Source organism: Pseudorasbora parva, chromosome 19 (assembly GCF_024679245.1).
Source record: "Pseudorasbora parva isolate DD20220531a chromosome 19, ASM2467924v1, whole genome shotgun sequence".
Classification (NCBI taxonomy): domain Eukaryota; kingdom Metazoa; phylum Chordata; class Actinopteri; order Cypriniformes; family Gobionidae; genus Pseudorasbora; species Pseudorasbora parva.
Genome location: NC_090190.1, coordinates 13,674,383 through 13,692,555, shown reverse-complemented (window position 1 = coordinate 13,692,555; position 18,173 = coordinate 13,674,383). Strand labels below are relative to the sequence as shown.

Below are 18,173 nucleotides of genomic sequence, written 5' to 3'. Positions count from 1 at the left end.
GGAATTGTCCTAAACTGTAGCCTATTACTGATTAGTTAAGCTCGTTTCTCCAATCCTCCATTACTTGCAGTTACTTATTAATAACAGACCATTATTCTAAAGTGTTACCCCAATTTCAATAAAATTGGACTACCGTATATTGTTTACCTATTTGATAATAAATATTAACGCAGATTAAGAATTACCTACTGCTAATAATAAATACATTCAAATATTAACATATAGCCTTCAAGTATTTTATACATATGCATGTAGTCTTTAAATATTTTTAACTAATGTTGCTTTAAACAGGTCAAGTTATAAGTTAGTAAGAAACTTAACAAAGAAGCATAACACCTAATAGAAAAGGCAGGTATGTCTGCATTTACACTGCATATCTATTTTGAAAATATTTTTTTTTACTCACGTCTGTATCGATCGCAGTCAACATAATTTTGGATTTTGAACACCTGAAATTTTGCAGTGCATATTTAAAAATGTCAAAAATATAACTCCTTGGTAAAATTGTGAATGGGTTATGAACCGATAAACAAAGAGAGGTCCCTTTATAAAATGGTTGAACTTGTCACTTCAGTTCAGCTCCTGCTCACAGAGTTCTGTATACTTGTGAAAGTTCCTGTTATAATTAGAGAAGCTGCTACACTGCACATGAATCTCTTATTTACCTTTGCTGGTTATGATGAAACGATTAGTTAAGGACCCATTAAATTAAATTATTTCTCAAAATAATTTTTAGCCCTAATAAGCAGATTCTGAACAACTTGAACATCTCTCACTGGCCATTGCATTCAGACCATCAAAATAGTGTTACCAATATAACCGGCTGTGCAACTGCTGTAAGTTGCTGTAGCGACCCGTCTTGTACCCAATCAAAATTTAGCTAGCAAGTTACTGCATTGTTGTAGATAAGGTTGGGTGGCTGTTTACCAATTGATAGGCGAGAAGTTAATGAGCCGCAAGGACCTACGAGACTAAACATTCAAAATACTTTGTCAAAACTCAGCATCCACAAATCACTTTCTGCTACTAACAATAATTGTTTGAGGGTGTGAAATTCTTCAATGATTTAATGTCACCCAAAGATGCTGCATGAAGGAAACTACATACAAACACCTTTCTTCATCATCACCAATGGCAACTAGACTTTAAATTACTGTTGAACATTGTCGCATTTGAGTTCATTTATTCAGTCTTAAACCCTGAGGAGAACGAGAGAAGACATAAGCTTTGAAGGAGACAAAAGGAGTCAGGTCTAGAATATTTTTTTTATTTATTTTTGACATTAGAAAATAGGTAAAAACATACGCCAAGATATTGGGTATTCTCTTTGTTGTCACACGCAATAATTTGCAAGCTGTGCGCGCGAGTGATCTTGAATGCACCAACTTTCAAACAAGTTTGAATAACTTTTAAATGTGAAAAATTCTGTCCGCTCCCTTAAGTCACCAAAAGGTTTCTCCAACCCCAAAGGCTTTAGTTTGCTTCTGAGAAGGCCAACAGCCATGCTGAAAGACAAGCACTTCAAAAAGCTCAAATCCAGTTTAGCTTTATTGAAACCGAGTCTCAGTCTCCTAAAGAAAACAAAAGAATACAGACTCCCAAATCCCTTGGTTTGCCGACATCGTTTTGGGCGCGTCTGCTTATGTGGATGTTGGAAAACGCAAATGGAATGTTACTTCAGCGACAGCCAAGGTGGAGGTGTCCAAGTGTTTGTCCCGGAGGCCTACAGATTACTCAAGCCAGATTCCACATGGATTCAATTCATTTTCATCACAGCACATTGAGAGAGACCTTTAGGTTATTACCAGCATTTCACACTGGAGGAGGTGGCCACCAGCCACAGCTCTCCAGGACACGAGCCAAACACCATCACAACTCCTCCCCAAATCCCTTGAGAGTGTACTGGTTAGGTATGAAACTAGCAAAATAGCCATGCAGGCAAGCAGGCAGGCAGACAGACAATTGCACAAGTGTTTAATTTGCATTCGTAGAGCCGTACTTCCCGTTTTCAGCATGCACAATGTGTTAGGAGAAAAGAGCTGCCAAACCACAATCCCCCAGTTTCAGACCCCCACACATGCCTTGCACATTACCCCAGAGGCATTTCCCCAGCAGCTGTAAGCCACGCATGTCCGACACAAACATATGACTGCGTAATCAAAGACCCATTTAGTGCACACAGTGGGCTTGCCTTGAACATTTCTCCTCGAGTTCTCTTTACCCCCAGCATCTGCCCAGAAAATAAATATTGATATCAGTTATGATTTATTACAGTGAAGCCCGCATACATATCGGTCAAGCTCCAACCCACGTGCACCCATTGTTCGACGGCACTTGAGCGGTGGCTGATGCTTATTAAAATCTATGCTGAGGACAGATTTGTCTCTAATGCAATAAGGCATTAGTCCTGTTAGCCAGTCGGCAACCAGTGGCGGCTCTGCGGGGGACGGACACACTGTCATCGGCGGTAATTGGTAAGAATGACAGGCTTGAATCGTATGCGTGCTGAGGGGGAAAAAAATGAGCAAGACACAAGCTATAAAGCGATAAATACTGACAGTGAGACAAACACATGCACAAAAGTCATGCAATGCCAAATTCAGACTGCACAGCGAGGATTAGAAAACAAAGCAGAATTTATGGAAAGCTCTCAATTAGGGCAGGAAAGACCTTTATCCAGAAGGTAACAATGTTAGTATGATTTAGATCAACAGTTGCGCTGTGTTGCGAACCCCTGGAGATTTGTGCATTTGGTTCACAAGATGGAAAATTCAATTGCGATTCACACAAACTGCAAGAGCTCCAGCGGCTTAAACCCATTCAAACCTATCTACTCAAGAGCAATACAAAAATTACCATGGCAATTAAAGGACAAAGTCTGTGCTTAGAGATAGCGGCCGGACAGCTCCAAATTAGCATGTACGTTCCACCGAGCAAGGAACTGGCCAAGACATGCTTGTCTTGCAGAATAAAGCACTGGAGTATTGTCTGAGGTAGACGTCTAGAGAGCCCGGACAGAATTTTTCGAGCTTGTTAAAATGATTTCTTGGCCAACATGAGCAGAAGAGGACGATTTAAAGATGTTAAGTGTGCTAAGCATTTGAGGTTAACAGTAAAGAGAAACTCTTCAGTACAGAGAAGGGACCTTGCACGACCACTGGAGAACAGATGTACACGGCACCAGACTTTTCAAATTCAACCCATTGAGAGGTTGCTAGTTAAAACTTTAGCTGACAGGACCATCGATTTCTGCCATTCCACCCCGTTTGGAAGCTGTCCATCCAGACTGTCCATGGTTCCATAAAGACGCTGGTGTTCAAAAGGTAAGATTGCTCTTACACTGCAAACAAACACTTGTCTTTTCCTGTAGAAGAATTACAAGTCAATCAGCAAAGCAAGCAAAAGCACACACACCTCTGAGACAAACATCTGAATCATCTTGCATGATTAGTTAATCTATCACATTAGGCCACTGACGCCACCAGTAATTACAGAGTATAAGTGGAAACCGGAAGCAAGCCCATTAGGGCAGTGCAACTTTGTACCATTTAGAGCTTCTTGCAGAACATGCAGATTTGGAAGGGTTTGACTCATCAGAACTGAAATGGACTAAAACTAGAGAGAAGTTTCATAACTGACCTGAGGAGCAGTCTGACATTCTTGTTCAGACTTTCCATTTCCACGAATTTCCAGGCATCACAACCTGAGGGAAGAGAGAACACTATGAGCGAATCACCAAACACTGCTATGATAAACTATATTGTATTGATGAAGCTCATGCAATCTGCCAAGATTGAGTCATGCAACTCAAGCTTTCCCAGGTAACATTTTTTGGTAGGACATTGAGTTTCTCAATACGTTAAACAATTAAAAATCGCAACAAAAAAAAGAAAAAAAAACAGGAGCAGCATTACAAACATAGATGGAACTAGATTTGACAGCACTTTTAGCATGAGTTGCATTACAATTCTGCTCTAGAATGTTAGTACACAAATATTATTAAAAGCAAAATCTATTACTGCGTGTTTGTATATTTTTTCCACTTTACTTTTATATTTTTAAACGACTGAACATTTTAAATCATTGCACGCCGTCACCAAATACTTTTAAGTAAATAAATGTAAAACTACTCACAAATTTAGGGTTAGGGTTACCTTTACAATGCTGCACTTAAAAGTTTAACAGTCCTCTCCTGCCCTCTTTACTAAAAGCAGCCAACTTGTCTTGACAAATATTGCCCCTGCAAGCTTAACTTTTAAATTCAAATTATTTCAGGCTGTAATACATTTCCCATTCTGAGACCAAAAATAAAATGTCATTCAAGAAAAGTTTAATACATACCCAAGCATCGAATGCTTTAGTTCTCTCTATAGACATTAGGAAGCTATCCAGGTTATTTTAAAGAGCACAGGTCTTACCTCTAGGGTCCTTTTTAAGTATAAAAAGAGAGAGAAACATTAAAGGTGTGCTTTTAATTGTCAAATCAAACACTTTAAACAGACTCCTTTAGTGTAGTTTACGTCTTCAGACTACATGCATTGGTTTAAATTTAAAATCTGTTTTTGAAGAGGAAGAATGGTTGGAACCGAAGGTTATGAGTTATTTAAAAAGGCCATTTCAGATTTTATGAAGACAAAGAAAAATAAACCAGGTTAAAGTTTCATAAAAAACAATCTAGGCTTTATTGACAACTGCTGCAAAACATGTTTTGGACAGATTTAGTTACCTATTTAGGCAAGCTTACACATGTCATTCTGCATTTTATGGAGAGGATACAAATACTAAATGGCAGTAAAGTACAGTTTGGATGTTGTTGTTTTTTTTCTTTTTCCTTTTTTAAATTATGTACAATAGTCGGTTTTAGCTGCAGTATCCCTTTACATAAGAAAGAGATGACCCTTGTGGAGATTGTTGTCCAAATCCTTTTTAAAGCAGTTTGTGCATGCAGTTTATATAGCATGGTGGCATCCATGATAATCTGACTTTTGATTTTTTTTAAACATAAGCAGCCAAACATGGGTTATTCTACAGAACATTTTTGAAGAGTAACATCTTATTTTAACAAATTAAGGATTTGAGGACATTCCATCTCAACAGCGTCTAATTGGGCTATATTTCAAAACTCTAAAATACAAGGAAAATATTGAGATCTAAATCTACATTTACAGCTTTTAAGACTATTTAAATCAAATGAGGAATAAGCAATGGCTGTTGGAAATACAATTAAAGACATTTTGACTTTCAGTAAATTATATTCCTTATTACAAAACACATTAAGTTTAGGGTCTATTTGAAATGCTAGTATTAAACAGAATTTTGAAATGTAGCCTACATGGGAATCTGCAACTGCACCTCAGCAGAGTTTTTAAAAGGTAACACAAATTAAAGTGGCGTCCTGAGACACAAAAGGTGGCTGTACAGTTGTTAGGGTTTACCTTTCAACTAAATACTTCTCAAAATCATTGGACAATTTTACCATCGACAAATGCAAAAAAGCAAGGGTAGGTATGAGCAGAGGAAGAGATATTTGCAAAAACAAATCAAACTAAAAAAACAGCCATGTTTAAACTCTAATCCCTTAAGTTATATCGATTCTTGAGGCATTCGAAAGCCATTCTGTCAAGTTTCTTTAATAAAGTCCGAAGTAAAAAACACAAAACGAGTATAAAAAAAACAGGGGGAAAAAAACAAAACAAAAAAACGGACAATTACTTTTGTCGGGTAGCTTAAAGTGTGAGCTGCCATGGGAGACAGTTGTCATGGCGACGCGTTGGGTGACGTTCCACTAGTCAGACTTAGTATCGTCCATAGGGGTGTTCTCTGAACCCAGGCTTAGCCGGTCTTTGAGCAGGAGCTTTTCCACCACCAGCAGTGCGCTGTGTCCCGTTCCAGTCATCTTGAGCTATGGAAGCAAACAGTGCAAGTAGGTAAGATGAATGCAAGCAAACACTAGTTCACCAAGAGGTTTAAATAATTGACCTTTCACTAAGCCCCACCTTAAAACTCATCTTGACATGTTGGCCTAACCCAAAATGTGCTCAAGGCATTTCTGTGGATTGTTTTAAACTCAAATTTATAGGAATTATCCAAAAAAAAAGTTACCTCTTCTGCTACACTAGCATGATCAATTGTAATAGCTTTAACATGAAATCTTACCCTTTAAATAACTACAAGAAATGTTTGAAACCATAAGTAACAGCAAATGAGGGGTTACAGCTTAATTGACCGTACACTGTCAGACCAGAAAGAAAAAAAAACAAAAAAAAGTCTTACCGTAGTTCTCATACCCCTCCTGTGTCTCACCATGTCCATAGTCATAGTACTCTGGTTCTCTGGAAAACGGACAAACACTGTTCAAACCAACCATTACACAAGAGAAACTGGCCTAAATTTCCTAAAATAACATACTAAGCCAAGAACCTTGGGCTTTTAAGACACTGGGATGTTTCCAAAAAAGCCTCCATAAACCACAATAATTATAGCCAAGTTGATCTTTGAGGAAACTTGGACTTTCTAAGTCCCAAACCAACAGTAATAATATTATTATATACAATCAACTTACGCTTGTGGCTGACTGTAGTAGCTGTCATAGGATTCATAGCCTGGCTCCGTGTAGCTCTCATCATAAGACTGAGGGGAAAAAACAATCAATCAGCATAAACTTTGAAGATACTTGTGCACTTATCTTCAAGGCAAACTCAGAAGATATCTAATAAAGAAACATACATAGTCTTCATACGATTCTTGGGCTGGAGGGTGCGTGGGTGGTGGAGGGGGCATCCGCGGAGAAGCCGTGGCGGGTGGACGTGCACGGTTGGACGCTGCTCCTCTAGGCGGCTGGGCTGATGGTCCACCTCTACCTGCAGGAGCTCCCCTTGCGGCACCACCTCGAGGGGGACCACCACGGCCACCTCCACGGGGGGGCATACCACGACCCCTGCAAGGGTTAAAAAAAAAAAATTATTATTATCTCTACGCCCCTTAAATCAATCATCGACAAAGTACATTACATTAAAATCAGGCTCAGCAGCTCAAACTAACAGTCAATTGGGGGTTGCCCCGAGTAGTCGAAGATTCGATGCATCCATATGCAGAGCCGGATTCAACCACCAATCTCACGGTCGAATTTTCGTTTGTGTTATGAAATGAGGATCATACCATTTTGGCAATATGGGTGTGCTCAATATTTCAAAGACACGGCACTGAGCTTCGCGTCCGGTGTGCAACCCCTTTAAGGATGCTGAGCTTCGCACCGCGCCTTTAAAATGCAAACACATTCAATGTGTACACACACCAGTGGCAGATTTCGCTGTCTGTCCAAGGCGACACAGAAAGTCGTTTAAAATCCTGCCGCACCACAGAATTCCATTTCAAGGTTTCATATAACATTTATATTATATTTCCCTCAAATTGTCAATGCACATACAGATTTCACCCTGTGATACAAGATACTCATTGTGCAGCTCTTCTGTCAAAAGTCAAAAAGTCCTAAAAAACAAGATTTTTTGTGGTATATTTATCAAAATGTTTTTATATACTTGTCTGATGTTCTTTATTTCAATTGCAGCTTTAACATGTTATGAGAAAACCGTTTACGAATGTTTATCCACCATATTACCCTTTATTTAAACCTAAATAAGAAAGCCATTGTCAGTTCATCTGTCAGTTGGCAGGCAGTTTTGGTCGCTTTAAAAGTTGTTGCTGTGTGTAGTGTGTAAAATAAAATAAAAATAGTTTTACCCTCCTGCTGACTAGTGTTGTCCCCCTTCCAACCCATTCACACACACAGATGATTCGACTATCGGTCGACCATAGAAAGATTCAACAATTCTGATTCTAATGTGTAAATCCTTTGTCGGGGACACCCCTACAGTCAATGAATATTAAACGGGTGTATGTTACCTGGGTGCCCCAGGAGGTGGAAGACCTCCACGGCCTCGGATGGGTGGCCCTCCTCGGCCTCTGCCCCCATGTTCCTGGCCCCCATTTAGATACTTCATCTCCATGAACTGCTCCTGGCAAATGTCATCCATCATGTCCTGTGAGACAGACACACAGCTCACTAACATGACAACACGACAGACACTTCACAAAAACAAATGCAAATAGTGGTTTCTACAAAATCCGATGCTTAAAGAGTTGGACAACAACTACACTTCCCACAACAATGAAACGCCAGCATGAGGGCCTGAGAAACCCAGCCTTGCATAGCTTACAGGAGGCTATTATAACAGGGCACAGAAGTTAAAGTTGATCACAGACCAAAAACATTGTTTAGAAAAACCTTTCAGTAACTCAGTCTAGCTACAGAAGTGAGCTCAAAAACAACCGATTTATCCGATTAAATATTAATCTGCTGCCACGGGCAAAAGCAACTAGAGTTACAATACATCAATGCAGACAGTTTGGACTTAATGACCCATTTGGAATTTTTCTAAATCACAGCACTATAAACAAAATTTAATTAAAACCAGCACATCACTGCAAAATCTCTGGGCTACCTTTCTTGAAACCAGAGCACATTTCAGGGTATTTACCGGGAACAAGAACTTTTTGATCTCCTCCATGGCATGAGCCATGCGCATGTATGCCTCAGGAACAGGAGCAAACACCTCGATGAACACATGAAGCTCCATAGACAAATGTGCATACTTCGGCTCGCCGCTTTTCCTCAAGCCATCCTCCTGAAAAACACAAAAAGAATTTAAGCAGATCAAATTTACCCTTAGTTGCGTCATTTATTTTCATTCATACAATTCAAGACAACCAAAATGTGATGCATTAACTAACCTAGAACCACCCTTTTAAGTTTAGAACTACCGTAGAAATCCAGAACGAAAAGTAAGGTACCCTAGTAAAAGTTGTTCTTGCAGCAATCATTCATACTTTCAAAATAACCTCAATTGCACTTTACCTTGGTTTTGTCCCTCATGGATCCTTTCCCCAGCACAGAGATCTTAGCACCCGTCTCCTCCTGCAGTCTCTTGATGGTGTTCCCCTGTGGTCCAAGGATCTTCCCAACAAAGTTAAACTGCACAAAGTAACAGGAAATTAAATATTAAACCCACAGCGTTTGAAGAAATCTACAGCTCTTCACTTAGTCTGAGTGCACTTGTTTTCGAGGACAGAAAACTCAAGATTTGATCTTCCTGAACAGTAAAAGATTGAATGGAATGCAAAAAGATCAAGGGCTTGAGTTGTGCTCTCCTCGGCACCAAAGCAAGGGGTAACATTCGGCAGCCTGTGAACATGCATGAGGACACTCCAATAAAACGTGGGGGGACACAAGGTACAGCAGAAAACATCTGTTATGCACACAAACCAACAATATTTAATAATACAAGCGATATTTAAATGCATGGTAAATAGCAAAAAGATGTGCAGGTGATTGGTATGAGTCAAAAGTCATAAAACCAAAGACCTAACAGACTTTGCTGCCTCTAAGACAGTGTACACACAATATCAATTCTGAAGATCCACATGGCTATCCATATTTCCAATCAAATCTCTGCAAAAGCCTAATATAACAAACTTTTTACAAGTCACACACAATTCTGATATCAGCATAATACTTAAGGGATAAGGAAAGAGCAGAAGATTGGATTCTGATAAGACAGCAAAAAAAGGTTAAATCCAGTTAGTCTCAACTGCTCGAGCATGCAAACTTTAAACATGGAAGGTCAAAGAAAAACACTGCCATGCCCTCTAAAACAGCAGAGGACTCAATCAAACGGTCTGATCGCCTCTGGCAGGTAAGCTATCACAGGGCATGCAACAAAGAAACAGGAATTTTGAAAATATCTTAAGCCTCTTCATGACAAATTACAGGCCTTTCACAGGGTCTGGCAAAGATTTGCAAATGTCAAAATGCATCCCTAGGGATTGCAGACCTACCATTTGACGTTAATAGTTATTTTCAAAACAAATTACATTCTTGTCCTGAATAAACAGGTTACTTCATTTTCTAAAATTTTGTACAAAATGAATACCTCCCAAGCATCCTCAGGCGACCTTTGCTTGTAATTTACACATGTATTACACAACCCTTCAAATGCCAAATCTGAAGAAGTTCACATGTAATCAAGTAAACCAGTGCAGAAGACATGTTCCTAAATACCACAATGACACTCACCTTAGGATACTGCTTGACTGGTATGAGAACCCTTTCCTTCAGTTTGACGTTTTTTGTTGTAAAGAGGTCCAGGTAGCTATCTGGATTTTTCTCAGTATCCCCCTTTTCAACCCTTTCGATTTCTAAAAAACAAGAAACATTAAACTTGAGATCTGAACATTTAAATGTAAAAAACCATTAGATATTTGAAGCTAATAGTAATAATCTCTTTTACAAATTAACTAAAATATTATCAAACTGAGTACATTGAAACATTTGCACATTTATTGAATCCCACTAGATAACAGGGTCAGGAACTTATTTTAGCGTCAAAATGAACAGTTCTCTCTTTTTAAGATTAAACCCCCAAATGAATACATCATACTCAACAGGGACCATTTATTCACTACCATACATGTATTATATTTCTCCTTATAGGTTACTATGACAAGCCGAAAAATAATAAAAGAAAAGGCATGAAACATTTTCTCCAGCCATTTCCAGGTCATTATACTTAAATCTCAGAAATGCATTTGCCATTTAAGTGTTTGCTTCAGGTTGCAAAGAAAAGTGCTTGCCTCGAAGACACTGGGAGGAAACAACATCAATCAATAGACGCAGCTTATTTTCAGTGCAAGTCTGATGCTAAACACTGAACATTTACACGCCTCTGCAAATGTAACTTATGGGACCGATCTGCTGATTTAAACCACAAGATACAGTTTAACTCCCACTAGGCTGATGATATAAGACGTGGTGAAACGAGGCCAGGAAAATACATTTCCTACACCAAAAAAAATCAATTTTATCTCCAGATGCAACACTTCCCACACTAAAGGCACATATGGTGCGGAACATGGTTTTCATTACTACGACAAATCTCAAACTTAAGATTTTCAGCCGTCTTCAATTTAATGTGATCGGGCTTGGACGATTTAATCTTAAGCTTTCCAGATCTTTCAGCCTAGACGAACACGGAAGGAACATGTAGGTTACAAATAAACGCTACGTTGACCACTTATGAGCCTTCCTTACGAACAATAACAAGCGGTAAAACTTTATTTTTTAAAATTTTTAATTTTGTATTGTACTACGACTAATTTAAATCATGAGTGTGTGATTTTAGGACAATTTTGTACTTTAAAAATCACTGCAGCCTAATTAATGTAAATGTTGTATTAAAACCGTAATTTGTTCGGTTAAACCCAATCCAGCACGCGGCTCAAACTGTACTCGATCGGAATTGGATTGCTGCCCAGTGATGACTGGGGGGGTTGAAACTATACAGCATTACGGCTTTCGACCGTACACAATGGAGACGGGTACAACGAACATATATCATCCAGGAAAAGTTGAGTTTGTCCCTCCAGAAATTAATTACCTACACACCGAAAATGGCTTCGGCAGCACGTGCTGCCTCGAGCCAAGTACACGAACCCCCTCGCGCGCTGAAACGAGACTTTGTAACGGTCGCCCTCCGTCCCACGAAAGACTACAGTCGATTCCCACTGTTTCTCTCCAAATAAAACTACTATTTAACAACATCCCGAAAAGTTACATGTTCGCATCTCCCTCCTTCGTTTTCATAGACGGCTTTTACCTGCTGATATAAGTTTCATGGCATGCGTGAACGACGCGTCCAGGCTGTCTCGTTCCGCCAAAAGCTGCGGGAGGTATTTGTTCTCGTTCTCCATGTTGAGTTTGTAAGTTAACGAAGATTTTTTTAAACACCAAACGTCCGACGGTGAAACTCTTTCAGTATCCACTTCCTGCAAGAGGCAACACGAACACGCGTGACTGCAGCTGAAGACCGTGGCGAGTCGCAAAGGCTCCTGTTCTCCGGCGTGCGGTTGGAAACAGATGAACAAAAGCTTGAGACGAGCGCAAATGACTTGAGCGAGCGGAAATTACGTCACGAGACCTAGACATATGGAACCGCCCACTTTGATGGGAAAGTTTTTAGATGGTCCATTTAAAATCGAATATGTTTGGAAAGAGGCTGAATGTCCATTTCATTAATTCACACTCACTCTCTCACACACAATAATAATTATAACAATAATAATATAATTATAAAACATCCGGATTTACACAATATATTAAATGAAATTACACACACAAACACACATTAGTGCTGTGCTGGACTGGTCATACAAAAATGATCTATGTTTTTTCATTAAATCTAAGACTCTATTCATGAATCAATAATATGCTGTTATGCTGTCTGATTTTTGGAGACATCCACAAAGGTTTGCATAAGCTTCTGTGCTCATCTAAGTGGTAAAATATGGAGGAATAGCGCACACTGCATAATGTAATGTTTGCTGCCCCCCTCTGGATAAAAATGTGAAATGAATTTCATTCAGGGGTTGGTGGTGAAAAATTTGGACACTATTGATATGACAAAATTGTCAAACTTACCAGTTTGCCTATATTGTAATTATAGCAATGACTTAAAATGTAATGATCAAAGTATAGTAATGATTTGCATACTCATGTATTCATATATCTCAAACAATCCTGCCATATATACGATTTTGAATCCTATATTATTCTTATATGCATCCTTAATTTAAACTCAGATGTGCTTGTTTTCCTTCATCGCTTGTCCTTCTCTCTTCTACTGTAAACACAGCTTCTCTGTGCCAGTGCTGACGAGCAGTGAGGTCAGCCGTGGCTCGGCATTGCTAGGAGGCCAGTGAAACCTTTTTGTCCAGAGAAAGCTTTCAGAACTGTCACACCTGCTTAGGACTTTAGCACCACTACCACAACCCTCTGCACCCCTTTTTCCCCCAGCCTCGCTCAAGGTTAACACACTCTGTTTGTGCATGTCAGACTATTCGAACTCATAAAGAAGTGGTTGCTGACTGCTGTGGCCTTTGAGCTCGGCTTGGCTTAGCATATATTTCTCTATTTTTTGTGCTGCTTTATCACTCCCCTTCTCAGTTCGCTGTCTTTTCCAGGGCCATTGTTTAAATTCACAGGGTCCATGCAGAATAAAATATGTATAGGTGAACCCTATAAAGTTATTGATTGATTGGTTGAATGGTCGGTCAATTTATTGATTGACTGACTGACTGACTGACTGACTAACTGAATGACTGACTGAATGATCGATTGATTGATTGATTGATTGATTGATTGATTGATTGATTGATTGATTAATTGCCACTGTTTGTTTATCTCCCTAATGTTTCTGTCACATCCTTTTATTTAAAAAGCTTTTGAAGATAATTGCGGGAGTTGTTTTATAATCATATTTCAGTATATTGTTCCCTTAAAAAATTCTCATCTTCTCAGCCCCTCTAAGCAGGAAACTTGTGAGAAAACATCCTGTGACCTGAGGCAAACACTTTTACCAACACATTTAACAAATCTCTTCTGCTCTGCTGATAACTGACAAATGACTCTATTTTTGGAACTGCATTCTAAGAGAAGTTTTAATTTGACTGAAATTTATAGGAGAACACACCTTTTAATAGCAAATAAAGTGGCTCATTCTTTTCTCATTACTAAACAGAAAAAAGAAAATTAAGTAAAAAAATATTTACACAATAGTAACTTAGTAATATCTACTCTGATTAAGAAATTAGTAAGTAATAATATGGTAGTTCACTAGCTAATCAATAACCATTATTTTTTATACCTTACATTAACTACTTAGAAATCATAATTATTGTGCATCATGCATAATGCATATTTTATTCTAATGTAAAGATCATGGTAAACCACTAGTAATGACTCAAGTAGTGCACATCCTTCAGAAGGAATTAATAATTTGGAACAGTATTCTAAAGTTAAAAGCATGATAACTCCTTAGTAATGTCAGCTGTAAATAAGGGAATGTAGTTCTCAGGGAGGTTTAAATGATTAGTTAATATATTCAGCTGAGTGCTATTAATGATTTAATCAGAGTTTCATAGTTGAAAGCAGTGTTGGGGAAAGCAGTTGTGAAATGTGTGTATATATATATATATATATATATATATATATATATATATATATATATATATATATATATATATATATATATCACTGTATATATAATTGTATAGGGTTATGGTGTTTAAGTATATTTTTTCTGCACAACGATAATTGAATCTTTGATGAAATAAGTTCAATTCACCTTTATTCAATTTCTAAAATGTAATGATGACTTGTTGTTTCACTCATAGTTACTGCAATCAGAAAACAAAACAATAGGAAAGTTTCATTAGTAAAACTTACTGAACGCATGCAGTCGAATATTAGTGTCACTCTCACGTGATGTTGATCTGGTGAAGAAGCTGTCAGCAATCAATATATTGATTTTGAAGATGAAGATGTTGAAAATGATCGTTTTGAGATATGTTCAAGATTGCAACTATAAGCCAGATGCTGAATACCGGGAAATGAGCTCTGATAAGGACAGTGATGACTCCAACTCCAAAAGTAAAAAAAAAAAAAAAAAAAAAACTTTCTTTTATACTTCTGTAATTATTACTGTTAGGGGTTAACAGCTTATGACCCAACACCAGTAGTGAAAAATGAAGACCAAGAGTCAGGAGTGCAATTAATTAAAGAAAAATGTACTTTAGTTTAAAGTAACTTAGAATTTACTTAAGAATAGTTTGCAGTTTTATCATCAGAAGCCAGCTTCAAGTCTCACAAGGAGTTCGCATAGGCCACGCTCCCTCTCTTGCTGTCTCATTGCCCCGCCCTCTCGTACATTTAATTCTCCCAACAGTCAAGGTCTATCCACATCATTACTTTCCACAAATAGACTGATAGGAACACATATCGCCAAACTAGGTAGACCTGTTGTGGCCTCCATAACTAGAATTACATCACGATGACCTCAAAGGCCAAAGAAAAGCGTCTTCAGGTCTGCCGTCATCTGCAGAAATGTCCATCTCCAACATTAGGCCTGCACAGATCTGGTACACACACACACACACACACACACACACACACACACACACACACACACACACACACACACACACACACACACACACACACACACACACACACACACACACACACAAACTCCAGAGAATACTGGTTTCCTCCAAGGTTTAGAACATATTAACTAATTATAAACAAAAATGTATCCAAAACATGCTGATAACATGCGCTTTCTCTCAGTGAGAGATACAGACAATAGTACAGGCAATATTCATCTGGACTCTTAAGTGTTTCAGTAAAGGAAATATAAAATTAATAAAATAATAAATTAATTTAAAAAGACAAAACCATATTCCGTATCTGGAAGCCGGGCTAAGTGAGCAAACTGCACTCCTGGCATGTTAGGGGTGTATGATACCTCCATAATCCAAAACCTTGTTGCTATCAAGTGTTTAGTGGCGCATCACCCAGACCTTCAGTCACTGTTCAGAGACCAAATATATACTTTAGAATGCAAGAAACATAACTAAGCAAAATCATAACTGGAAAGAATCATTATAATAATATAGGAAGATAAATATTGATTAAGGTTTTGATTGTGAATTTAATTTAATAGGATATGTATATACACACTCTAAAAACTCAAATTAATAAAATGTTGGAAGAGCAAAAAAATATATTTGAACTAATTTTCTTACTTGTGCTTAGTTAAGAAGACATATTATATTAAGTCTGCTGAAATATATTTAAAAAACATTAAATCAATTGATATTTTCAAATTCAGTTAACATTTAGAATTGCAAATGTTGACTGAACTAAAAAACACGAATCCAGTCAATAGGCTAACACAATATTGTACACACAATATTTTACTATGGTAAATATATTTTTGTTTGTGCTGTTGAAATGGGCTGTTAGAAACATTTGATAATAGCCTATATCAGAACAATATTTGTGAAATTAGATGTATTTTCGATGTTTTGTTTATGATCAATATAGCCTATCTGCATTAGGCTATAATGAGATGGATCCTACAACACTTACATATTTAATATACTTACATAATTCATGGACATATGTAGTTAATTGTGGCATTTAATCTGCCTAATTTAATATACCTAATCCGGTATAATTTTCTTTGTTCTGCTGAGCACAAAATAATATTTGTAAGAATGTTTGTAACCAAGCAGATAGACCAACCATTCACTACCATGGGGGGGGGGGGGGGGGGGGGGAGATACTATGGTAGTGAATGGTTGGTCTATCTGCTTGGTTACAAACATTTTTACAAATATCTTATTTTGTGCTCAGCAGAACAAAGAAAATTATACCGGATTTGAACAACATGAGGGCGAGTAAATGATGACAGAATTTTCATTTTTGGTGAACTATCCCTTTACCTGCTGAAACACTGACAAGAAGCAAGAATGCTCCACTGTATCTACTTTGACTGTGTGTGTATTTTCAAAACTAAAGGTGCATTAAAGACATTAAAGAAAAGTGACAAGGGCTTTGGTCATTTTTTTATTATTTAAAGAAATTTCAAATTAATTCTTATGAAAATGTATTGTTTGTATGACAAATTATAAATGCAGATGATACAATGTGTTTTCATTTGTTTTTATCCTCGTGTTGAAAAACATGTAACTAGTTCACCTGCAATTTCTAGTAACAATTAAAACCATTTAAAAATGAAACCCCTAATTAAAACGTTTTCGTTGAATTAATTATAAAAACAGGTTGAGTAAACGTACATTTTAAAGTTGAAGTCAAGTTTGAGCCAACTAAAAATTATTAATTAAATTAACGTTAAAAATAATTGAGCAAACATACATTTTATTGTTGAAGTCAAGTTTGAGCCAATTAAAAAATATTAATTCAGGTAACAATATATATATTTTTCAGCTGGCTAAAAACGCTTTGGTGGACACACGGCCTTAGAGTTAAACAGTTGAGTTTTACCATTTTTGAATCCATTTAGCTGATCTTTCTATCTGACGGTAGCACTTTTAGCATAGCTTAGCACACATAATTGAATCAGATTAGACCATTAGCATCGCACTCAAAAATGACCACCAAAGAGTATAATATTTTTATATTTAATATTTTAAATATTTTTAAATATTTTCCAATTTAAAACTTGAATCTTCTATATAGTTACACCGTGTAAGAACAATGGAAAATGAAAAGTTTATTATCTTCATTTTAACTCTTATTCAAATAGATCCAGTTCAAGATCTGCACAGAAGTAAATATCTTCTGAATCGTCTCTCACAAACGTCTCCATGGTTACAAGGCCCTCTCTGTGCAAGCAGGTTGTCACGTTGGTTATGTTGGCGGAAGTTTGCTTATTTTTAGGCGCTGTGTAATATCATTGAGCCGCTGGACCCATGGGACGGCCGCAAAGTTCCATGATTATTACGCAGGCATGAGAAATATCGGTCTAAAAAAAAATCTCAATTTTTTCATTTTAGCAACTTTTGGTCACAAAATAATTATAGAAGAGTTAAGTTTTAAATAGGAAAAATATTAAAAGTCTTTGGTCATTTAAGAGCAGTGCTAACTATCTAATCCGATTCAATGATGTATGCTAAGCTATGTTAAAAGTGCTACCACTAGATACAGAATTTGGCTGAATGGATTCAAAAACGGTAAAACTCCACACTTTAAAAAAAATTCCTGTAGATATTACAGTAACTTACTGGCAGCTGGCATTACTGGCATTACTATTTACAGTACAGTTTATCTTACTGTAATTTGTTTTACAGTACGATATATTTTTACTGTGAAACTTACAGTAATTTTATTAATTTACTGTAAATCATTTTTGGTTCAGGAACAACTCCACACGCAAACCTGAAGTTCGCCATGTTTTTGTGCCCTTTGGCATAATTTATAAAGGCAAATAAAACGCCACAGTGCTTGCATACGAACATTGCGTGTTTTATTCTAACAATAAATGCATGCTGAACATTTATATGGGGTACATAATAGGTTATCAGCAGACGATTGTGTAACTTAGCGGGGGTAACTTAAATGACTGGCTTTAAACTAACGTTAAACCCACAAAAGCTCGTTTTTTCACGTGAACACTCACCTGCTCATATAATGTGGTCGTCAAACCTAAGACAGAGACCAGCTTATGTCCATATTTTGATGGTGAAACGTCCATAAA

The 18,173-nt window shown here is 37.4% G+C and overlaps 1 protein-coding gene across 2 annotated transcripts; it reads right to left on the bottom strand.

Moving 5' to 3' along the window:
• Positions 1-1,253: 1,253 nt before the first annotated feature.
• Positions 1,254-11,996, bottom strand: khdrbs1b (KH domain containing, RNA binding, signal transduction associated 1b). 2 transcript variants are annotated; one of them, XR_010899200.1, is made up of 11 exons: positions 11,712-11,957; positions 10,133-10,254; positions 8,915-9,031; positions 8,538-8,684; positions 7,903-8,039; positions 6,727-6,937; positions 6,563-6,630; positions 6,274-6,332; positions 5,713-5,902; positions 3,640-3,703; positions 1,254-3,364 (listed from the first exon to the last, which is right to left on the bottom strand). XR_010899200.1 is itself a non-coding variant. In XM_067424950.1 (9 exons), the coding sequence occupies exons 1-9, from the start codon at positions 11,803-11,805 to the stop codon at positions 5,796-5,798; spliced, it is 1,062 nt and encodes a 353-aa protein (XP_067281051.1). In that variant the 5' UTR covers positions 11,806-11,996; the 3' UTR covers positions 4,653-5,795. The 2 variants fall into 2 exon arrangements, 1 of the variants encoding a protein (XP_067281051.1); XM_067424950.1 differs by lacking the exons at positions 1,254-3,364; positions 3,640-3,703 and having other exon boundaries at positions 4,653-5,902; positions 11,712-11,996.
• Between the last annotated feature and the right edge of the window lie 6,177 nt (positions 11,997-18,173).